At 39.9% G+C, this 17,617-nt stretch overlaps 1 protein-coding gene across 4 annotated transcripts in view; it reads right to left on the reverse strand.

Moving 5' to 3' along the window:
- Positions 1-17,617, reverse strand: part of LOC118745063 (histone-lysine N-methyltransferase trithorax) — a 152,037-nt gene that overhangs the window by 94,918 nt on the left and 39,502 nt on the right. For 2 of the 4 annotated variants that reach the window (XM_036478615.1, XM_036478611.1), the window contains exons 2-3: positions 1,028-2,204; positions 626-952 (exon numbers count right to left, since the gene is read on the reverse strand). In XM_036478615.1, the coding sequence (XP_036334508.1) occupies positions 626-952; positions 1,028-2,195 (1,495 nt within the window). In that variant the 5' untranslated portion in view covers positions 2,196-2,204. Of the gene's footprint in view, positions 1-625; positions 953-1,027; positions 2,205-7,566; positions 10,964-17,617 lie in introns of all 4 variants that reach the window. The other 2 variants (XM_036478606.1, XM_036478600.1) reach the window with 2 other exon arrangements.

Here is a 17,617-nt window from a genome sequence, read left to right on the forward strand (position 1 = left end):
AAAATGACACCCAATTTAATTAATAATATAATGAAATGGTGTCAAACGAAAAAGGTTTAAGCATGTTGAATGCCTAAAATTGTTTTAAAAGAGTTGCCACCTTGTTAAAAAGTCAAATTCAATTAAGTATTAAGTTAAGTAAAAGTGTCACAAACCAAAGAGGTTTATGTTTCGAAAATATTTTTGAATAGAGTTGCCACCTAATAAAAATGTTATAATTCACTTTAATAAGTCAAGCGAAATATTTAAATCGGAGCATTTCGCCTATTTACAACACATAATTTGACAGAATTTTATAAGAGAGCTGCCACCTTTCATAAATGCGTAACAAGTTCGTTTTGTATTCATGGTATTCTATTAAAAAAGTGTAAAACCCGTAATCTGCAAACATATTCCGCAAACAATTTTGCAACCATAATAACAAATTCGAAATTCATAACATCTCTATCGGCTTATGGGGAAATCTCTATTACATTTGGCTTATGTATCTAAATAAATATATACGAAATTCATAACAAATGGCGTTCAAAGTCTTACAAAATAAAAATTTTTCTGCCGTTTCGGATTTTTCTACAGTGAACGCTACAAATAAGCCACTTCAAGATTTCTCATTGCATTTACTCACCTAAAACGCTTTTGCTTAGCATGCTATTGGCACTATTCAGGCCAAAAGTGCCAGCGCCGCTCGTTGTGCCACTTGACAAGGACGATTTCAGACCCATTGACAACGTCAGCGCCTTAGGCACCGTTATAGATAGTGGTGTTGTTGTTGAGCAACTTAAAGATGCTATTGTTGAAGAAGCTTTCGTTGTCGTTGTACGTTCGGTCGGTGAATCGAATTGCAAGCGCGGCTGGCGCAACACAAAACTATTCGGTTTAATTGAGCCAAAGTTCGTACAAAATGTCGAGTTGCCAAATGCAGCTTTGTTGTTGTCCTTTCCGCTTTTAATTCCTGCAAAATCATCAAAGCGATAAAATCTCAAATTAGCTTTCTCACTTAAGTTCTTTTGTCCATTGACATACTAACCCAAAGTGTCAGCAACTGCGTTGCCCGCCTCTGCATAGCCACCCAAACCGAAGTAGTTTTGCTGTTCCTTCTTCGTTGCGCTGCCACTTCCGCTTGTAGGTGCTGCTGCTGCTGCTGTGGCCGTTGCATTGGTTTGCTTCGTCTTTACATGCGCCACCTTCTTGCATATAATGCCATCTTCCAGCAGCCATTTGTTCGGTTTGATGACACGTGAAGAGCGTGTGCTACGCTTCGGCAACACAAAATGCTTGTCAACCACAATTTGCTGTTCCTCCTCGTCATCGTCCTCATCTTGTTCACCCAGCGCCGCGCCTTTGCTTCTGCCTACGTCTTCATCATGCTCATCCTCCTCCATCTCATGCGCCTCGTTGCCTGCTTCTACCGCATCACCAACCTCTGTGCCATGCTCTTTTTTTGGATTTATTTCGCTTGAGTAACCGTTTGTAGTATGCAGTGTGTTCGCTGTGGTATCGCTTAGCCTAAAGGCCACGGTGTCATGCTTGCGGTCCTCAGCATAGGCAGCTGCCGCGCCAAATGCACAAGTGAGCCCCGAACCACCAAAAACCGCTGCGGCTGCGGTCGATGACGTTGCGCCGAGTGTAACAGCAGCTATAGCAGTAGCACCGCCAACAGCTGTTGTCGCTGCAGTGCTGGCGGTTGCGTGGCTGGAGCGGAATTTTAAGGAATTTAGCTTGTCGATATTTGAATTGTTCTTGAGTATCTCAGTTAGCCTCGATGGCCGTACAATGCATTCGCTGTTGCGCGAGTAGAGTAGCGGGCGATTCATGCACTCTTTCTTCATGATGGATACGAGCGGTATGCGATTGTCGGGATTGTAGAACTTCTTCACAGCGCTCTTATCGTCGCTCGTCTCGAGTATATTCTTGAATGTGACGGTCTTTTTCTGCTTGCCACCACCCGATGATGAGGATGATGACGAAGACGACGAGGACGATGAAGTGGAAGATGCGCTGCTCACAACAGCCGTTGTCACCGCAGCACAACTTGAGGTTAAGGATGTTTTGCTTTCTTTGCCGCTTGTCGTTGTTGAAGTGGCCGAATCACCACCAATACTGTTGACGGCTGTAGCCGTGGTACTATCACTGGGCTTATGGTGGCCGTTGCTGCCACTGCTGGGGCTGGTTGAAGACATTTCGTTCGTTTTCATGTTGGTTTTCTGAAAAAGAGAGTATTATTTGATTAGCAAGCACGCAAGTAGGCGATGAAAAGGGAGGTATAACAAAGGCGTAAAAATATGAAAAAAAGAAGACAGAAAATACGCTAAGTCACGTAAGCTGAGCAGCAAATGGGGGAAGGATACAGAAGCATTTGCTTTGCCATTGTTGTTGTTGTTGTTGTTGCTTTTGAGGAAGAAGGGTGAATTACACACATACATATGTATGTACGAGCACTTATGAAAGTAAACAAAGCACGATTTTATTATATGTACCTTATGAAAGGATGCATGCGTGACAAATTTGGAATGGGTCTCCTTACAAAGGCCACACTGACAGCCAGTCTTTATAATCGCTATTGAATAAATTTGAAATGTATACATTCAACATTTGTCGAGTCTTTAAATTCTATTGATGTTTATTTAATTATACAAATAATGGTCTGGCACTTTAGTTAAGTGGAGTTTTACAATTTCCCCTCATGCCCTGCACACTCAGACAATACGCGCTAGCGATTTCATCTAAATCTTGTTACATTATACGCGAAACTTTTAAAATTACATTGTGATTGGCATTTAGACGAGATGGGTTTGTAAATTCACAACAAAAAAGAAAATAATTGAAGTTTCTCTATTGGTATCTGTAATGGATGAGCTAAGTATGTATGTTAGGGCCTCAACGAAACAATACCCAACCGTTATTATTCATGCGTGGTATTTACTCACAACCCCAAGGGAATTGCATTAATATTTTTTTTTTTGCAGTGACAGCAATGCTTCAGGTAAATGACGAAAACACGCTGCTGCAAAAATAGTTCCTGCCAGGTCGTCATAGAACAACCGACCCTACCGACAGTTTGACATAGAGAGCTGTGCCGCCACGACACGATAGGGAGACACCTCAGTCGTTAAGATGCAGAGAGCGACCATCAACTTCGAACACCGCTGCCCGCAAGGCATTCTTGGAAAGCATTAACAACCATCATAGCAAAGCAGTTATCACTGCAACCCGAGTGAGTATGCAGAGAATATATAATCCTCGGTCGCCGGCCGCCAATCATCGACCTGACTGGTAAACTCGCCCAGAGCCAGATTATACCCGGATATCGCAGACACCACTCCAGCATACAGAAACGGACCGCACAATTCGCTTGACCTATAAGGGGTATATGCTGACACCCGAAGCGCTGTGGACAAAACCCACAGAGATAGCTTGCTGGCTAGGTCTGAGGTTGAAGAAGTTAGGTGGGGGAAGACGAATAACAACAACAACAACAACAATAGCAGTAAAATTCAGCGAACATTTTTTAATCCTTCTCCTGGTCTATTAGTCTTTTTGGGACTTATTTTGAAAAAGATCTATGTATGTAAGTCCGTTAATAACAGCAGGTGGAGGTCTTAATTGTTCTTTAAAAATATTAACAAGGTAATGACAAAAACCACCAGCATTTCATGTGCAAGTGTAAAGAAGACAGTGAACTTTACTGCGAGTGAGGAAAAGAAGATCAAACGTCGAAACCCACCTCGCAGAACGGACAGAACATGTTGGAAATATAGGAGAAATCGCCAAAAAAGTTGGGTTATAAACCCTTCAGAACCATTTAGCCGTGTAGAGCTGATGGCCTACTCCCGGGCATATAGCTCGCATTGGACCGATGTTCAAAATACTAAACGCGTGGAGGAGAGGGTAGCTTTTATTCCGAAGGTTGGAAAAAGATAACCTACTGCAAAAATCTACTAAGTAAAAAAAAATATATGCCAGCCTCTTTGTAAATCCAGAAAAAACTACCATTCAAAGGGAAATATAAACTAGACGGTCTTTGAACATCCAGTTAGCACTACTAACTCTAATTGACCCAGAGGCATTCCTTGGAGTGGTTCTTAACACTTTTAAAGTAGGGCTCAGAAATGAAACGAACGGGCTAAGGGATCTGCGTCAGGCAAAGAGTCTACTGAGAAGGTACAACAATAAAACATTCCAAAACTGAATTAAACTTCAAAAGAAGAAACTTAGAACACTAGCAGGTATTCTTACGGGACAATGCAGGCCAAGAGGGCGTCTGTACAAGCTGGGAGCAAGTGATCCATTACTTCATATTCTCATCGAGTTTGGTGTCATCTGCAGAAGACGTGGGAGAAGTTTAGGCTCGAAGGGCACAATAAATCTATAGGTTGCAGTGCACACCTCATTTTAATGCCTATCTATATAGACGGTCTGAAGACGATTTCTATAGACAATACAAACGTCATGTATCAAAAAGAGCCTACATTTCTGGGTATTACACGTGTATGAAACTAGGAAAAAAACTGTAAGATCATTCGACGAGGGGTACGTCCATGGCAGAAAAATGTTGGGGTTACTCACCAAAAAACACGGCGAATGATACACATTTTAAAATGCCTTAATTACACCTATTTCAGTAGTAACCTCTTACTAAATGACTATATTTCAAGCCCAAATTAAAGGAAAAAGCTTACAAATAGGAACATACAGTTGTGCACCAAATAATTGGAGTGCGATATTTTCACCAGGCTCTTTTGTTTGTTTAATGTTTATTAATTTTTTTTTTATATCTCATTATCTAACGAAACCCTTATTCATTCACATTATCTAACGAAAACCTTATAAGTTCATATTTCAAACTTTGCGCAGTTTTTTTTGCCTCACGGTAAATATTTGAAAATTTTCCATACAAAAAAAAAAAAAATCGAACATAATTTTTATGGAAGATGCGTGAAAAATTGCCAAAATCAACGCGATTCTTTAGCAACGTCAGACTTACACTTTATCTTTCAGAGTTTTAGAAAATTTTAGAGTATGTAGCTCATTAAATTTCAGTACATAGAAAAGTAAGCAGCTAAGAACTACCGTTGATTTTTGAGATTTTTTTGTAGAGCGTGTTGCGAATTATCTTCCATATAACACATGAACAATACCTAATTTTATATAGAGGAAAATGCTCTACAACCTCTATAAGAAATTCTAAAAGAATTCGCATTTGATGTTTCGATTCATATCGATATCATCTCTATGAATTTTAAAAACTCGACAAATTTCAATAACTCAAACATTTACATATCGATAACTGGACAAATTTCGATAACTGTGCGTTCTCAGCGCTCGATAAAGTTCGATAGCTCCATAAACTTCGATATCTATCGACCAATTTCGATAGCTCAATACACCCTAGTAACTTGGTAAAATTCGAAAAATCGATAAACAGGCATAGAAATTTCGACAACATGATAAACACACATACATATATAAGGTAAGGGAAAGCCTGGCATGGTATGCCATTAGTTTTCCTTTTCTTTTACTCGACACGCGAACAGACGCCAACGAGTCAAGAAATATTGAAATCGTTTTACAATTAAACTTTGTTACATTAAACTCTGAATAAATTCATATATTTGTGTTCTTGTTGTTAACGAAAGCTGAAGTGTCTTCTTTATTTACGGCTATCGTTTAACATACTTGGAAAATTCAAAAACAAATTTCGATAACTATCAACAAATTTCGATAAAGCAATAAATATCGATAACTCCGATAAGTCGAAAGAACTCCATATACTTATGAGTTCGCAAATATTAATATGTAACTCCAAAAATATCGATAATTCGACAATTCCAAAAATTTTTATAACTCGATAACTAAGTTTCTGTGTAACGATAATTTCGATAACTCTATAAACATGGGTAACCCGAGAAATTTTAATAACTATAAGCTTCGATGACTCGGATACATTTTTATGACTGGATAATTTTCGAAAAATAAATTTTTGATGACTGGATATATGTACATATATATTTTTTTTCCAAAAAATTAAAAAAATTTTCTTAACCTAATTCATTGTTTACATTTTCGTCTTTATCTTCTATTTTGCCTTAATTTTTAATCTTGATCGTTTCTTATAATTTCTTTCTTCATCTTTACAAAGTCTCATTTCAAATACGAAGTGAAAGAAAATTTGAAAACTCAAATTGAACTTGCAACAACAACTATACATAGATAGGGAAATTTTTTAACGACGCTTTCGGCCGTAAAATTCCTTTCCAATGGTGTTCTTGGCTTTGAAATCGGTCTAGAAAAATCGCCAAACCAATTTTATGTTAGCCTACTAATATATAGATGGTTATCAAGATCGGGCCCGAAACTATAGTTTTACCAGAAAAAAAACAAGTAATTTTAAGCAAAAAATAAAACCGGTCACAGTTCTCATATAAAAATTTAAGAGTACCGTTAATTTTTTCATCATCCAAAAACGGATCTTAACCAATTTATTATGGGACCACCCCTGAGGTACCACATTTCTATAAACAAAAAGAATTATCGAAATCGGTCCACGTGGGCCAAGTTATCCGGTATACACACAAAAAAAAAAAAATATTCCGACGAATTCATATCACCACCTTTCGATGGAGACAAACTTCGTTTAAAAAGTTCATTTAAAATATGAGAAAAGATTCATTTAAATTTGGTACCCAAATCCGTTAGAACTTTTTCGATTACCCAATATCTTAGTACCTTGAGCGTTAATTAAACTGATTTTATGACGGTTGTCACTAAAATAGTGCTACAACTGTATCACCCATAGATATGTCCTTATTTGGCCTAACCAAGAGCATTGATCCCAACATAAATCAAGCTAAATACGGCTGCCTTTTCAATAAACACAAAACAATTTTACCAACACAAATTTAATATTTTTATAACCAAATGGCTTCTGAGAAAACGTTGCCAATGTTCGGCAAAGCTCGGATGTAAGTGTACTCATTAAAATGTCAACTTTTTGCATTCGCAGAAACAAAAGCGCTCGTTTAATGGGGCCACACCTCGCGCCTGAAACGGTCGAAAGTATAAACAAACAATGGGAAGCGTAAAAAGGGAATCAATTCAAAACCACAATTTGTGACGATGAGATGAATCAATCCTTTTAAATACCAAAAAGCTCAGCACACAATCAACAGTGTAAAGAAGGAGAAGAGAAACAAGAAATACGGGACAAGACAACGCCATCAGCAACGCAAACAAAGGCGTAAGCAACAACAAACATATATATAAATATTTAAATATACAAATAAAAATAAAAGTATAGAAGCAAAGTAAGTAATAATATGTATAGTGCTACCTACACAGGAATTTAAAATAAAACAAGTGAAAGAAAAACAATAGCCAAAAAGGAGCTACATACTTCAGTAGAATCAACAAAGGCAGTCAACAACTTAAAGGCGCGCACAAGCACATCACTGCAGTAAAAATAACAGGCAAAATAAAAACAATGAAGAAATAAAACAAAAACTAAAAAAAAAAATAATAATAATGACAATGTAAAGAAGCGAAAGAAATGCAATCAAAAGCACTTACCATTGCAACGCCATCATTGTCAGCACAACCGCTACCGGCAACACCACCACCACCTCCACCGCTCCCGCAACCTCCATTGCCATGGTGAACGTTCGCAACGCCAACACTGCCATTTATTACCTCATCAGCGGCCATGATACACGACGACGCCTCATCGTCAGTGTCAGCCGCACAAAGCGTACCATCGACAGCGAAGGGATTCGAGAAGCGCGAAGTGTTTGTGGCCGTGGCCGAAGATGTAGTCGTCGACGATTTAGTTGCACCACCGTGATTGTTGCAGTTGCCGTTGCCGCTTGCTGTTGCTGGTGGTGGAGAAGGGCAATTAAGTTGGTTTTGTTGTTGCAGTTGCCTTAATTTCGCCGATGATGGCAACATCACCTCAGGCTTGGCAAGATTCAAGTTTTTAAATTTACCATCACGTTTGCTACGGCTAAATGCCAATGCTGTTGCCACTGACCCAGCTCCTGGCCCTGCAGTTGCTATTGTTGTTGTGGTGGCGGAGCCAATTGATGAGGCGTTTGAAGAGGTCGCTGAGCAAGCAGATTGCACCGATTTGCGACTAGTACACGAAACATTGTCATCCTCGTCCTCCTCGTCCTCGTCGTCGTCGTTGTCGTCGTCATCTTCGTCGTCATGGCCATCAACATCATCACAAGCACCTTCACCGTCTAGAACAACTGAGTGGTCGTTCCCCGGCGGATTATGACACTCATCTCCTTCATTCTCTTCAGCCTCAGCATCTTCAACTTCCATAGCCACATCAACGGGCTGCTTTTGTGCACTATGCGTTGCATTATCGCAATCAACAACTTTTCCTTGGTCAACAGCAGCAGTTGCTGTCATATGCCTCGTTGCACGCGCTTTGTCATCCACTTTATCCGCAACTACACTTACGCCACTTGCTTGCTTTTTGCTGCCATCAAGTGCAACTTCGCCTTCGACTATTTTATCCATATCGCCGTGGCTGCCAGCAGCAGTATTATCAGCCTCCTTGTGCTTACTTTTACCCCTGCTGCTGCTCCTATTTTTGAATTTGCTGGTACTGGTGCTGTTGCTGACTGCTGCTCTTTGTGCAGTTTCAGCACTTTTCGCGCCACTGGCAAGTTTACTGCTGTTGGCAGCGCTATCCCCCACCGCTCTTGCGCCCTTGCCGCTGGCGTTATTACCACTCCCCATCTCGTTGTCACCGCTTGCACCACTGCCACTGTTTACATTGCGCACGCCCCCACCACTACCGCTGCCATCACTTGTGCCTCCCGCTTCACCGCTTTCTCCTACACCATCACCGCCTGCGGTGCCACTGCCATCGCCCTTTTCATCATCATCATCATCATCATCACAGTTGTCGCGTTTATCGCTGCCAACACTCGCCGCTGTTAGATCATCCTCAGGTTCCGCCGCCGCTTCTTCATCCAATTTTAATACACTGATACGCTTACGATTAATCGACTTGGACGGTTTCCCGGGAAACTTGGAACGGCCCATAATAATACTCGTATGAAATTTGCATTTGGGTATGCGCCCGGCACAATACGGCGATGGTCACTGAAAACTAAACGCAAATTACCGTGCCGCGCTGTGCTTGGAACAGTGTATGAGGTCCTGCGCTTCACTCAATCGTATTTGTGTTCACTCCGCGCGGATACGAATTTTCTTCGCGCCCTACTATCGCGTATTCCTTGCGTGCGCGTGCTTCCGAAACTATTGCCTTGACGTCGTGTTTTAGCTTGGATATCGCGCGCTCAATCGGTCATTCGGACATACAGCAGGACAGCCTGCTTAGCGTCAGTATATTTTGCACTTCGTTGATGACAGGAAAAAAAGGTGTAAAATGTTGTCAAACGCGCGCGCGTGTGCTTGTGTGCACGGTATCAGTCGACAGCTGCCTTTTTACTGGCTTTATTTTGTACTTTTTGTTCTTTTCAACTTTCCAGTGTAGTCTTGCCGCTACTTCCTCGTTGACTGACTGGCCGCTTGTTCGCTTTTTTCGTTTCTTCGTTGGTTAGTTAGTTACACGTCTTGCGTGACCACCTTTTGCCTGCAACCAGCCAGACTAGTTACTATTTTTAGTTGTTGTAATTGCAACAGTTGCTCTGTACCCACACCACCCGTGGTCGTTACAAATACGAATGCAGCGCAACCAAAAACAGTTCCAGTTGTAGTATGTTGCGCTCTCTCGTTGCACGCAGCGCGCTCTCGCCTCTTTCGCGCTATTGCTCTCTCATACCAGATGCACACACTCTCTGCAGCAATCGCATGCACTTTTCTTCTGCTTTGACACGTTATAATGATTCTTAACTATTCTCCTTCTCTCTCTCTCTCTCTATACATCGAGTTTAGCTGCATATAATACCTGTTTTTTACGCTCCGCAACGCATAGGAAAAATTTCAATTTTCCTGATAGCCGTTGCCGTTGTTGCAGCTGCAGCCAAAAACGGTGTGAGCGAATAGCGCAATTGCTTTTGCACTCAAAAGTGGTTTCTACTCACTACTCAGCTTGCTCGAACGTCAAGATTGATTGCTTGTTTGCCTGCTTTGTATGCGTGGCGGAGGATTTTTTATTTGTTGGTGGTGTTGACTGTTGCACTGCTTTTGCTGTTGCTGCTGCTGCAGGCGCGTTGACCGCGTACTTATTGTAGTTTCTTTCAGCTTGAATTTGCCTAGCTTCAATGTGTTGTTTGATTGCGCCCTGCACGCCGCCGATGTTGTTTTCCTTTGCGTCTGAGTCGTATCGGCGTTATGACAGCTCAAAATCGAAGCTGTGGCTGAGGCGAACGAATTGTTTTTTTTTTTTGTGTTGGTTTTCTTTTATTACAACGTTCCCCCTGTTTGTGGGTTGCTTTTTTTTTAGCTGCTGCTCCGTGCGCGTTACGTTTCGTGTTCGTCTCGTGTGGCGTCGCCTGCGGTCCCTCACGGGACTGGGACTGTGCACACAGAGACTGGGGTCTTCTTCACGGTCTGACACTGGACTGGGGATCAGGGTTTGGGTTGTGCGTGTTACTTTTGCTTTTTACGGATTTTGTTACCGATTTCTTACCCTTTCACACGATGGCTTTGTATTTCTCGCCCTCTTTCTCTCTCTCTCTCTCTCTCTGTCTTCGTTTTTCGTTGCTTGTGCGTCGTTTAATTACATGTGATTCTTTTTCACCTCTTATTTAAAACTTTTCACTTCGCTCTCTTGCGCTTTTGCATTTTTTAGCGTTTCTTTTTCTTTGCTATTTTTGTTGTTGTTTTATTTTGGCTTCACATTTTGTACCACAATTTAATCACTTGGTATCTTTTGTTTGAGCGTTTATTGCGCTTTCGTGTAATTTTTTCGAGACGATTGATTTCTTTTGAGCAGTTGATTGTTGCCACTTTTCTTACCGGATTTCGGATTTAAACTGCTTTTATTTATCTGCAAAGAAATAGAGGTTGAAGAAAAGCACTTATTAGAAAACGAACATGAAGCAGAGAAAGGTGGCAAAAAAGGTGAACGAGAAAATCTTCAAATCTGTATGTATGTACGAGTATATTTATTAGTTTGTGTATGCGCTGAGTTGTTTTATATTGAAGCTGTCGACATTTTGACGGGCATAATTGCCGTTGCTGGTTTGGTGTTGGGAGTGATTGAAAACACGACGCGAAATGTAGGATAAGAGTACGATGAGCTAAACGAGCGGAGGAATAAGATGATATAACGATTGGCATGGGGATTGGGATGAAGTAGCATGAGCAAATGCGTGCTGGAGAGCTCAACAACGGCACGAAACGATGAAGGTGGGAGGGAGTGAGGCTATCAAGAAGTGGTTGTAGGCAATAGCGTTAGAAGGAGTTCAACAACTTAATAGAAATTTCTAGAAGCAATTATGCTAACGTGAGGGAGCGGTTTGCAGAAATACATAGCACAAATTCGTTTCCATCATTCAAGCATGGACAGAATGGATGTACGAATATTTGTACTTTTTTCATACGAATACACGAAAAAATTAACGCAGTCCATTATGGAAGAGCTGAACTGTCAGTCGACATGTGTGCGGATGGTGGGTGGTCACTACTCTGGAGTACCAGAGTGAGGCTACATCCTCCACATTCGGTTGAAAAAGTGCCATTTCTTTGACTATAGCACTGACTAGTGGTAGTTGGAAGGAAAGCTCTCGGAAAGGAGAAGCCGACATTGGAGACCAATTGGGTTTGGACTGTTTTTTGAGAGAAGTTGAAACAGCAAATGCCAAAGAATGCGCTGCCATGAGGACCCTGCATACCGATCGACCTCGAGTTTAAAATAAAACTTGCCGTGATATCGAAATTCCCGACCCTAGTGGAAACAAAATTTAGTAGAAGTTTTTAATAGAATTATTTTGTTCGCTTGGACTGCCGAATATTCAGCTTCACACTCCACGTTACGGCAGGCTATAGCTACGGTCATGCCTTTGGACAAGAAAATTTTATTACAGATCAATCAGGTTGAGGGTTTCGACACTGGCCTTCCGAAATTTTTAGGATTAGTCTTCTGAGTTGCCTCTCTTTCCCATAACACCAACGACAAGGCGAAACAGCATATGCCGAAGGATGCGGATTATAGACACCGGCCAGCCTCCAATTGCAAAAAGGCTTGCTGTGGAAATATATGTTTCAGATGAGCCTGATGATGCCCAGAAATTATCACTCTCAGATCGAGCTTGCATAGCAGAGGTTAGTCTGCTTTTGTCTGCGAGCGTGGTCTGCCTACCGCTTTCTCTAAAATAGCGATTGAACACGAGCAGGGAGATTCAGTGCTGTTATTTACCGAGGGCTTGTGGCTCAGTACCAATCGAAGTCGAAGAGGAGTTTAGTAGGCGCATTATTCAAGTATGTTGAGAGTCGATTAAATAGGATGAGCGCTCAGGGCAGCCAATTAAAGCAAAGAAGTAGTTCTAGAAGATGTACAAATCGCAGAAATGGTTGAGGTATCATCTCAGACCGTTTCAAGCACAATCTAAGCTCAGCGCAAGATGGGTGCCGAGAATACTTAACCAACTTCAGAAGCATCGACACGTCGAGGGTTTTTGATATGGGTAGCGAGAATAGAGATGAATTTATGAAGCAAATTATTACCAGTGACAAAATTTGGTTCACCACAAGGGGGGTTGTCTTTGCAGTGGCAAAAAAAAAAACGTCCAAGGCTAGTAATGACTATTTCGAAGGTCTTCGTAAAATTTCGAAGTGGTAAAGCAACGATCTCGAGGCGTAAGGTAGCAGTTTTTTCTAGTCAAAACTTTGAAGTCAAGCTCCTATTTGTGTAGGTAACAGAATTGCCCACACAACTTAACAGCAATGCAAAAGGTACGACTACTTTTCTTTTCAAGTGTACTAAAGCGGCATAAGAGAGTGCAATCTCGGCTGTGTGCGGCAAATTAGTATCGAAACTTGAGGCATGCGGAGGAAGAAATTAAAAGTAGATAGATACTGGTAATGGCTGCTGTTAGAAACCAGTGGCAAGATAACCTAAAGGCAGTATGAGAGCGGCGGTATTAGAAGAGGTGAGCCTCTGACTGCTCATTCAATTTTTCCGGTACATGCATACTTACATACGGAGCGCATGTATCCCCTTATGAGTCAATGTACTACGGCGAAGGTAAGTTTAATTTGATGTCAGCGCACCTTCCCTCCCCACCATCGACCAGAGCAAGCATGAAAAGGAGCTGCTGCAAACAAGCTGAAAATAATTGCAAGGAAAGGAAATGAAAGTGCTGATGACTAAGGCAGCGCTAAGAAGAGGCGCTGGCTGCAAGCAACGCGAGCGGGTGGGGTGCTCGCTGAACTGGAAACGTGTTGCTACTTGGACAATCAACGTCAGCCAGGCAACAAGCACCACAAGCCACAGCCGATCAAAAGATGTGTATAGGAGCAGCCACAACATCAGTGCCAACAGTAGAGTTAAAGCATTCCATATATTTTTTTTTTATTTTTTCACCAGTCAGTCAGCTACTGGTTGCGGCCGTTTTTTGCATCTTGACAAACTGTACGCGATTTTTCCTACATCTAGCCAAGCAAGCGACCAACTAAGTTTAGTAACTAACCAATTGACTGACTGACTGTTGGTGGTTCGGCAAAGCTATGTAACTAGCTGCTGCCGACCGACTCTCTGATTGCTCACACACTCACTCATTCATTCACTCAGCTTGCCATCTAGCCAGCGAGTAGTCATTTGGGGCCCGAGCGCATAACTTGACCACCATATCAAGCGTTATTATGGCAACTACCCAAAACCAAGCCAAGCCAAGCCAAGCCAAGCCAAGTGAAGTCAAGTCAAATCAAAGAAGCTTATTGAAGCTGTGTTGTAGTTGCTATATGTTGTTGTTGGTGTTGTGTCGTTCTTGCTGTAGCTGCAGCTGCCGCTCTGTGGAATGTCAAACAGTAGTTAGTAAGGTAGTTGGCGTGTGTAAGGTAACTTTTTTTTGTATGTTTTTGAAGGCAGCCAAAGGCGGTAGGCGTGTAACTGAACAAAGGAGCTCACTCAGACAAATAAGACAACCACCAACCAACTATGTAGTCCAGACAAGTGTCAGGGCAGTGCATAAAGACCACGCAAAAAAACTGAAGGGAGGTAGACATGAGATAGTGGCAAAAAAGCAAAAAGCGAATAAAAATAATTAAATCCAACAAATGCGGTTGTTGTTGTTGTTGTTGTTGTTAGGCTCAACGAAGTAGAAGCACACTGACATATTAGCATTGCCCAGTCTAATAGTCAGCCTACTCTCGGTGTACACATACTTATGTACATAAATTATCTGTGTAATTAGTCAGTTATTTAATGTAAATTCAAAGCGGCAATTATACAGCATTTTAATTGCTGATTTACAATACAAATAAGAGGGCAAACCACTAACTGCGAAATATCGCTATTTGTGCTGAGTAGATACGGGTACTATGTAGATGTACACTCACGGCCAAAAGTATTTGCCCAGAGGATTTTACACGACATATGCAACATTGTTTATTTTTATTTTTTTTCCGAAAGTCTTTTATAAAAACACAATTTCTAAACATTGTGCAACTCTAAGGAAAATTCAATAAATATCTAGCAAAATTTCAAATTTTTAATCAGATTTTTAAGAATTTTTTTGAGAATGCAGTTTTGCAGCCCTTAAAATTTTGTTGTAAAAATGCAAGTTTGAAGTTTATAAAAAAATCGCGTTGAGTTTTGAGACTTTTTTTTGGAAAAAATTGCCAAAAATCAACGGTAAGTCCAACTTCAAACTTGCACTAAAATTTAATAGGCTAAAAACTGCACACTTCTTAAAAACCTGGACACAATTCTAAAAAACCTGAACAAAAAGTTGCAAATTTGCATGCAAATTTATTGAATTTTCCTGAGTTTTGCATAAAGTTTAGAAATTTAATTTTTATGTTTTATTTTTGTTGTAGTATTAACCATATATTTATAAAAAAAAACTAGAGGAAAAAAATTAAAATAAAAACGGTTGCATATGTTGTGAAAAAATCACTGGGCAAATACTTTGGCCGTTAGCAGTATTGGTATGTTTTCTGGGAGCATTGTGGGCATCGAGCCAAACCGGTAGCGCAAATGGGTCTTCGATCTTAAAACTAATGAAAATAAATAAATTAATTAATATAAAAAAAACAAAGAAATAATATACAGTCAGCGTCAAAAATATGCATACCCTGACGTCTTGACGATTTTATTTACTTACATTTTCCATAGCAAATTTTTCTTTTTTTTATAAAAACTTAGTTCAATCAACAGCAAAAACCACAAGAATCTTTTTTTATGCAAAACTCGGGAAAATTAAGGAAGTTTTAACCGAAATTTTTTCTATTCGATTTTTTTCGCTAAGGGTGTTGCGCACCTTATTTCATGTGAAAAAAGATTATGTTCATGAGTTATATGGAAGAAGAAACGTAATATCCTCGTAAAAAAAAAAATTGAAATTATCCAAAATCAACGTAATTTTTTGGCGACTTGAAACGTGCACTTTATTATACTAAAATCGAATGGGCTACAAAACTGCATACTAACTAGAAAAAATTTTAGTAGCTTTGAAAATTTCGATGAACATATTTTGGTATTTCTTGAAATTTAATATTGTGGTTTTTCCTGTTTAATGAACTATAGTATATTTTTATAAAAAAACAAAAAAAATTTGGTATGGCAAATGTAAATAAATAAAATCGTCAAGACGTCAGGGTATGCATATTTTTGCCGCTGACTGTATGCGTAAAAAATACCTACATATATTTTTTTTCCGCTGCCCGAGGATTTGAACACGAGCAAAATAACATTTACTGCTATAACTGTCGGTGAATAGGTAGACTACTCCGCCAACTGGTATGACGCTACTAGTCATTCTACTGGTTGGTTCTGATGCAAAGCCGGACAGACAATTGATCTTTCGTGAAACGCCGCCATGTCAAAAATACCAGTCGGGTGCATAGAAAAAGGAGGCAAGACGAACAAGTTGAGCTGCAAAGTAAATTGGTTATAGTTCACAACTAGTGGCTCTCCCATGCAGGGTATAAACACACTAACCACGTGAACTTATACATACATACATATGTGCCAGTTTATAAATAGTAATAATTAATTCAGCACGTAAAGCGCAAAAATGAGAATCAAAATCGAAGCAACAAAAAAGTCGAAATCATTTACTAAGACTGAGTGGGGGAAAACGCCGCTTAAATCAAAAAGATACAGACTTTGTGTAATCGCAACAACGCAAAAAGTAGCGAAATAAATAAAAGCATAATACAAATTCAAGTCAAAACATGCACTTTTCATACAAGTATAAAATTTACATGCACGCCTAGATATACAGATAGGCAAGTAGATAGATGTATAACTTAATAAGCTACGCGTTGCATTTACAATAGTACATTGTTCTCAGCTATTACATACGGACATGCCTATATAAATGTTGAATGAATAATGCTCGGTGAGCGTGTTAAGTGGTGAGCTTAACAGATTCAACCGCAAAATAAATAAATAGCTAATTGCAAACACCCTTGTGAAGGTAGCATGCATTGCGGCGGCCGCCAGCAAAAACGTCACGACCGGCAACAACATCACTACCACCACTACTTGTATCTTGTATTATCTACATATATGTATGTAGATAGATAGCACTTCTACTTCTACTTCCACCACCATCACCATCACCATCCCCATGGTTGTGCCATTATGAGCTATTATGCAAAAACATTTTAGGCCCACTCAAGTGTCATAAACAAATGGCAACGCAATCAATAAAAAGTTAACACCTCAAATTGTGTTGAGTACGCCCTTGACTTAATTGTCAATTTGGTGGCGTGTAAGTGGAAGGATAATAAACAAATATACGATAATAAGGCGATGATGGAAAAGTTTTGGCCAACGAAATTTTGTGGCTGACTGCTTCGCTATAGAGATCCTGTAAATAATGGCTGGAGATAGGAGAAAGTTCCTGCTCACATGTAAAAATAAATGAACGTTTGAGAGGGATGGAAATAATAGAAACACATACTACACATAATAGAATACAAAATAAGAGTTATGGTCATTACCGATTTTTTACTTCATGAGCTACCAAAAAGATAAGCTCTAAATGAGTTATTCGCCAACTCCACAAAAGGAGGTAACCAATTAGTAGGAATATTATTTTTTAGGTATGTATGTATGTCCCGAGAAGGTTTGTCCCAGATCTCAGTGCTTATCACCCTAAAGTACCACACTGATGTCAATAAATTAAAATCCCTCCAAAAATTATTAAACTTTTGCTAAGGAAGTTTTTTGATTATTTCAGTTGCATCCACTTTAAAAAAAAAAAAAAATTGTCGAATGTAGGTTGCGCCGAAAAATGTAAACAGGCGACCTCTAGTTTCGGCTAATTTTTTCGAAATGACTTTAGAACTTTTTTTGCTTGCTTGTACGGTCTAAAATGTATTAAAGAAGAACGAATATGTAGGTATGTTAGGGTGATCCAAAATATGTAACCTAACGAATGTATGGCCTTATTACTGAGAAGGAAATTTTCGCATTTGGAAAAATATGAAATTTCCCATGCAAATAACATGTACAAAATTTTGTTTTCGT

Source organism: Rhagoletis pomonella, unplaced genomic scaffold (genome assembly GCF_013731165.1).
Source record: "Rhagoletis pomonella isolate Grant_MI unplaced genomic scaffold, Rhpom_1.0 Rhpom_scaffold_00001, whole genome shotgun sequence".
In the NCBI taxonomy this organism is placed as follows: domain Eukaryota; kingdom Metazoa; phylum Arthropoda; class Insecta; order Diptera; family Tephritidae; genus Rhagoletis; species Rhagoletis pomonella.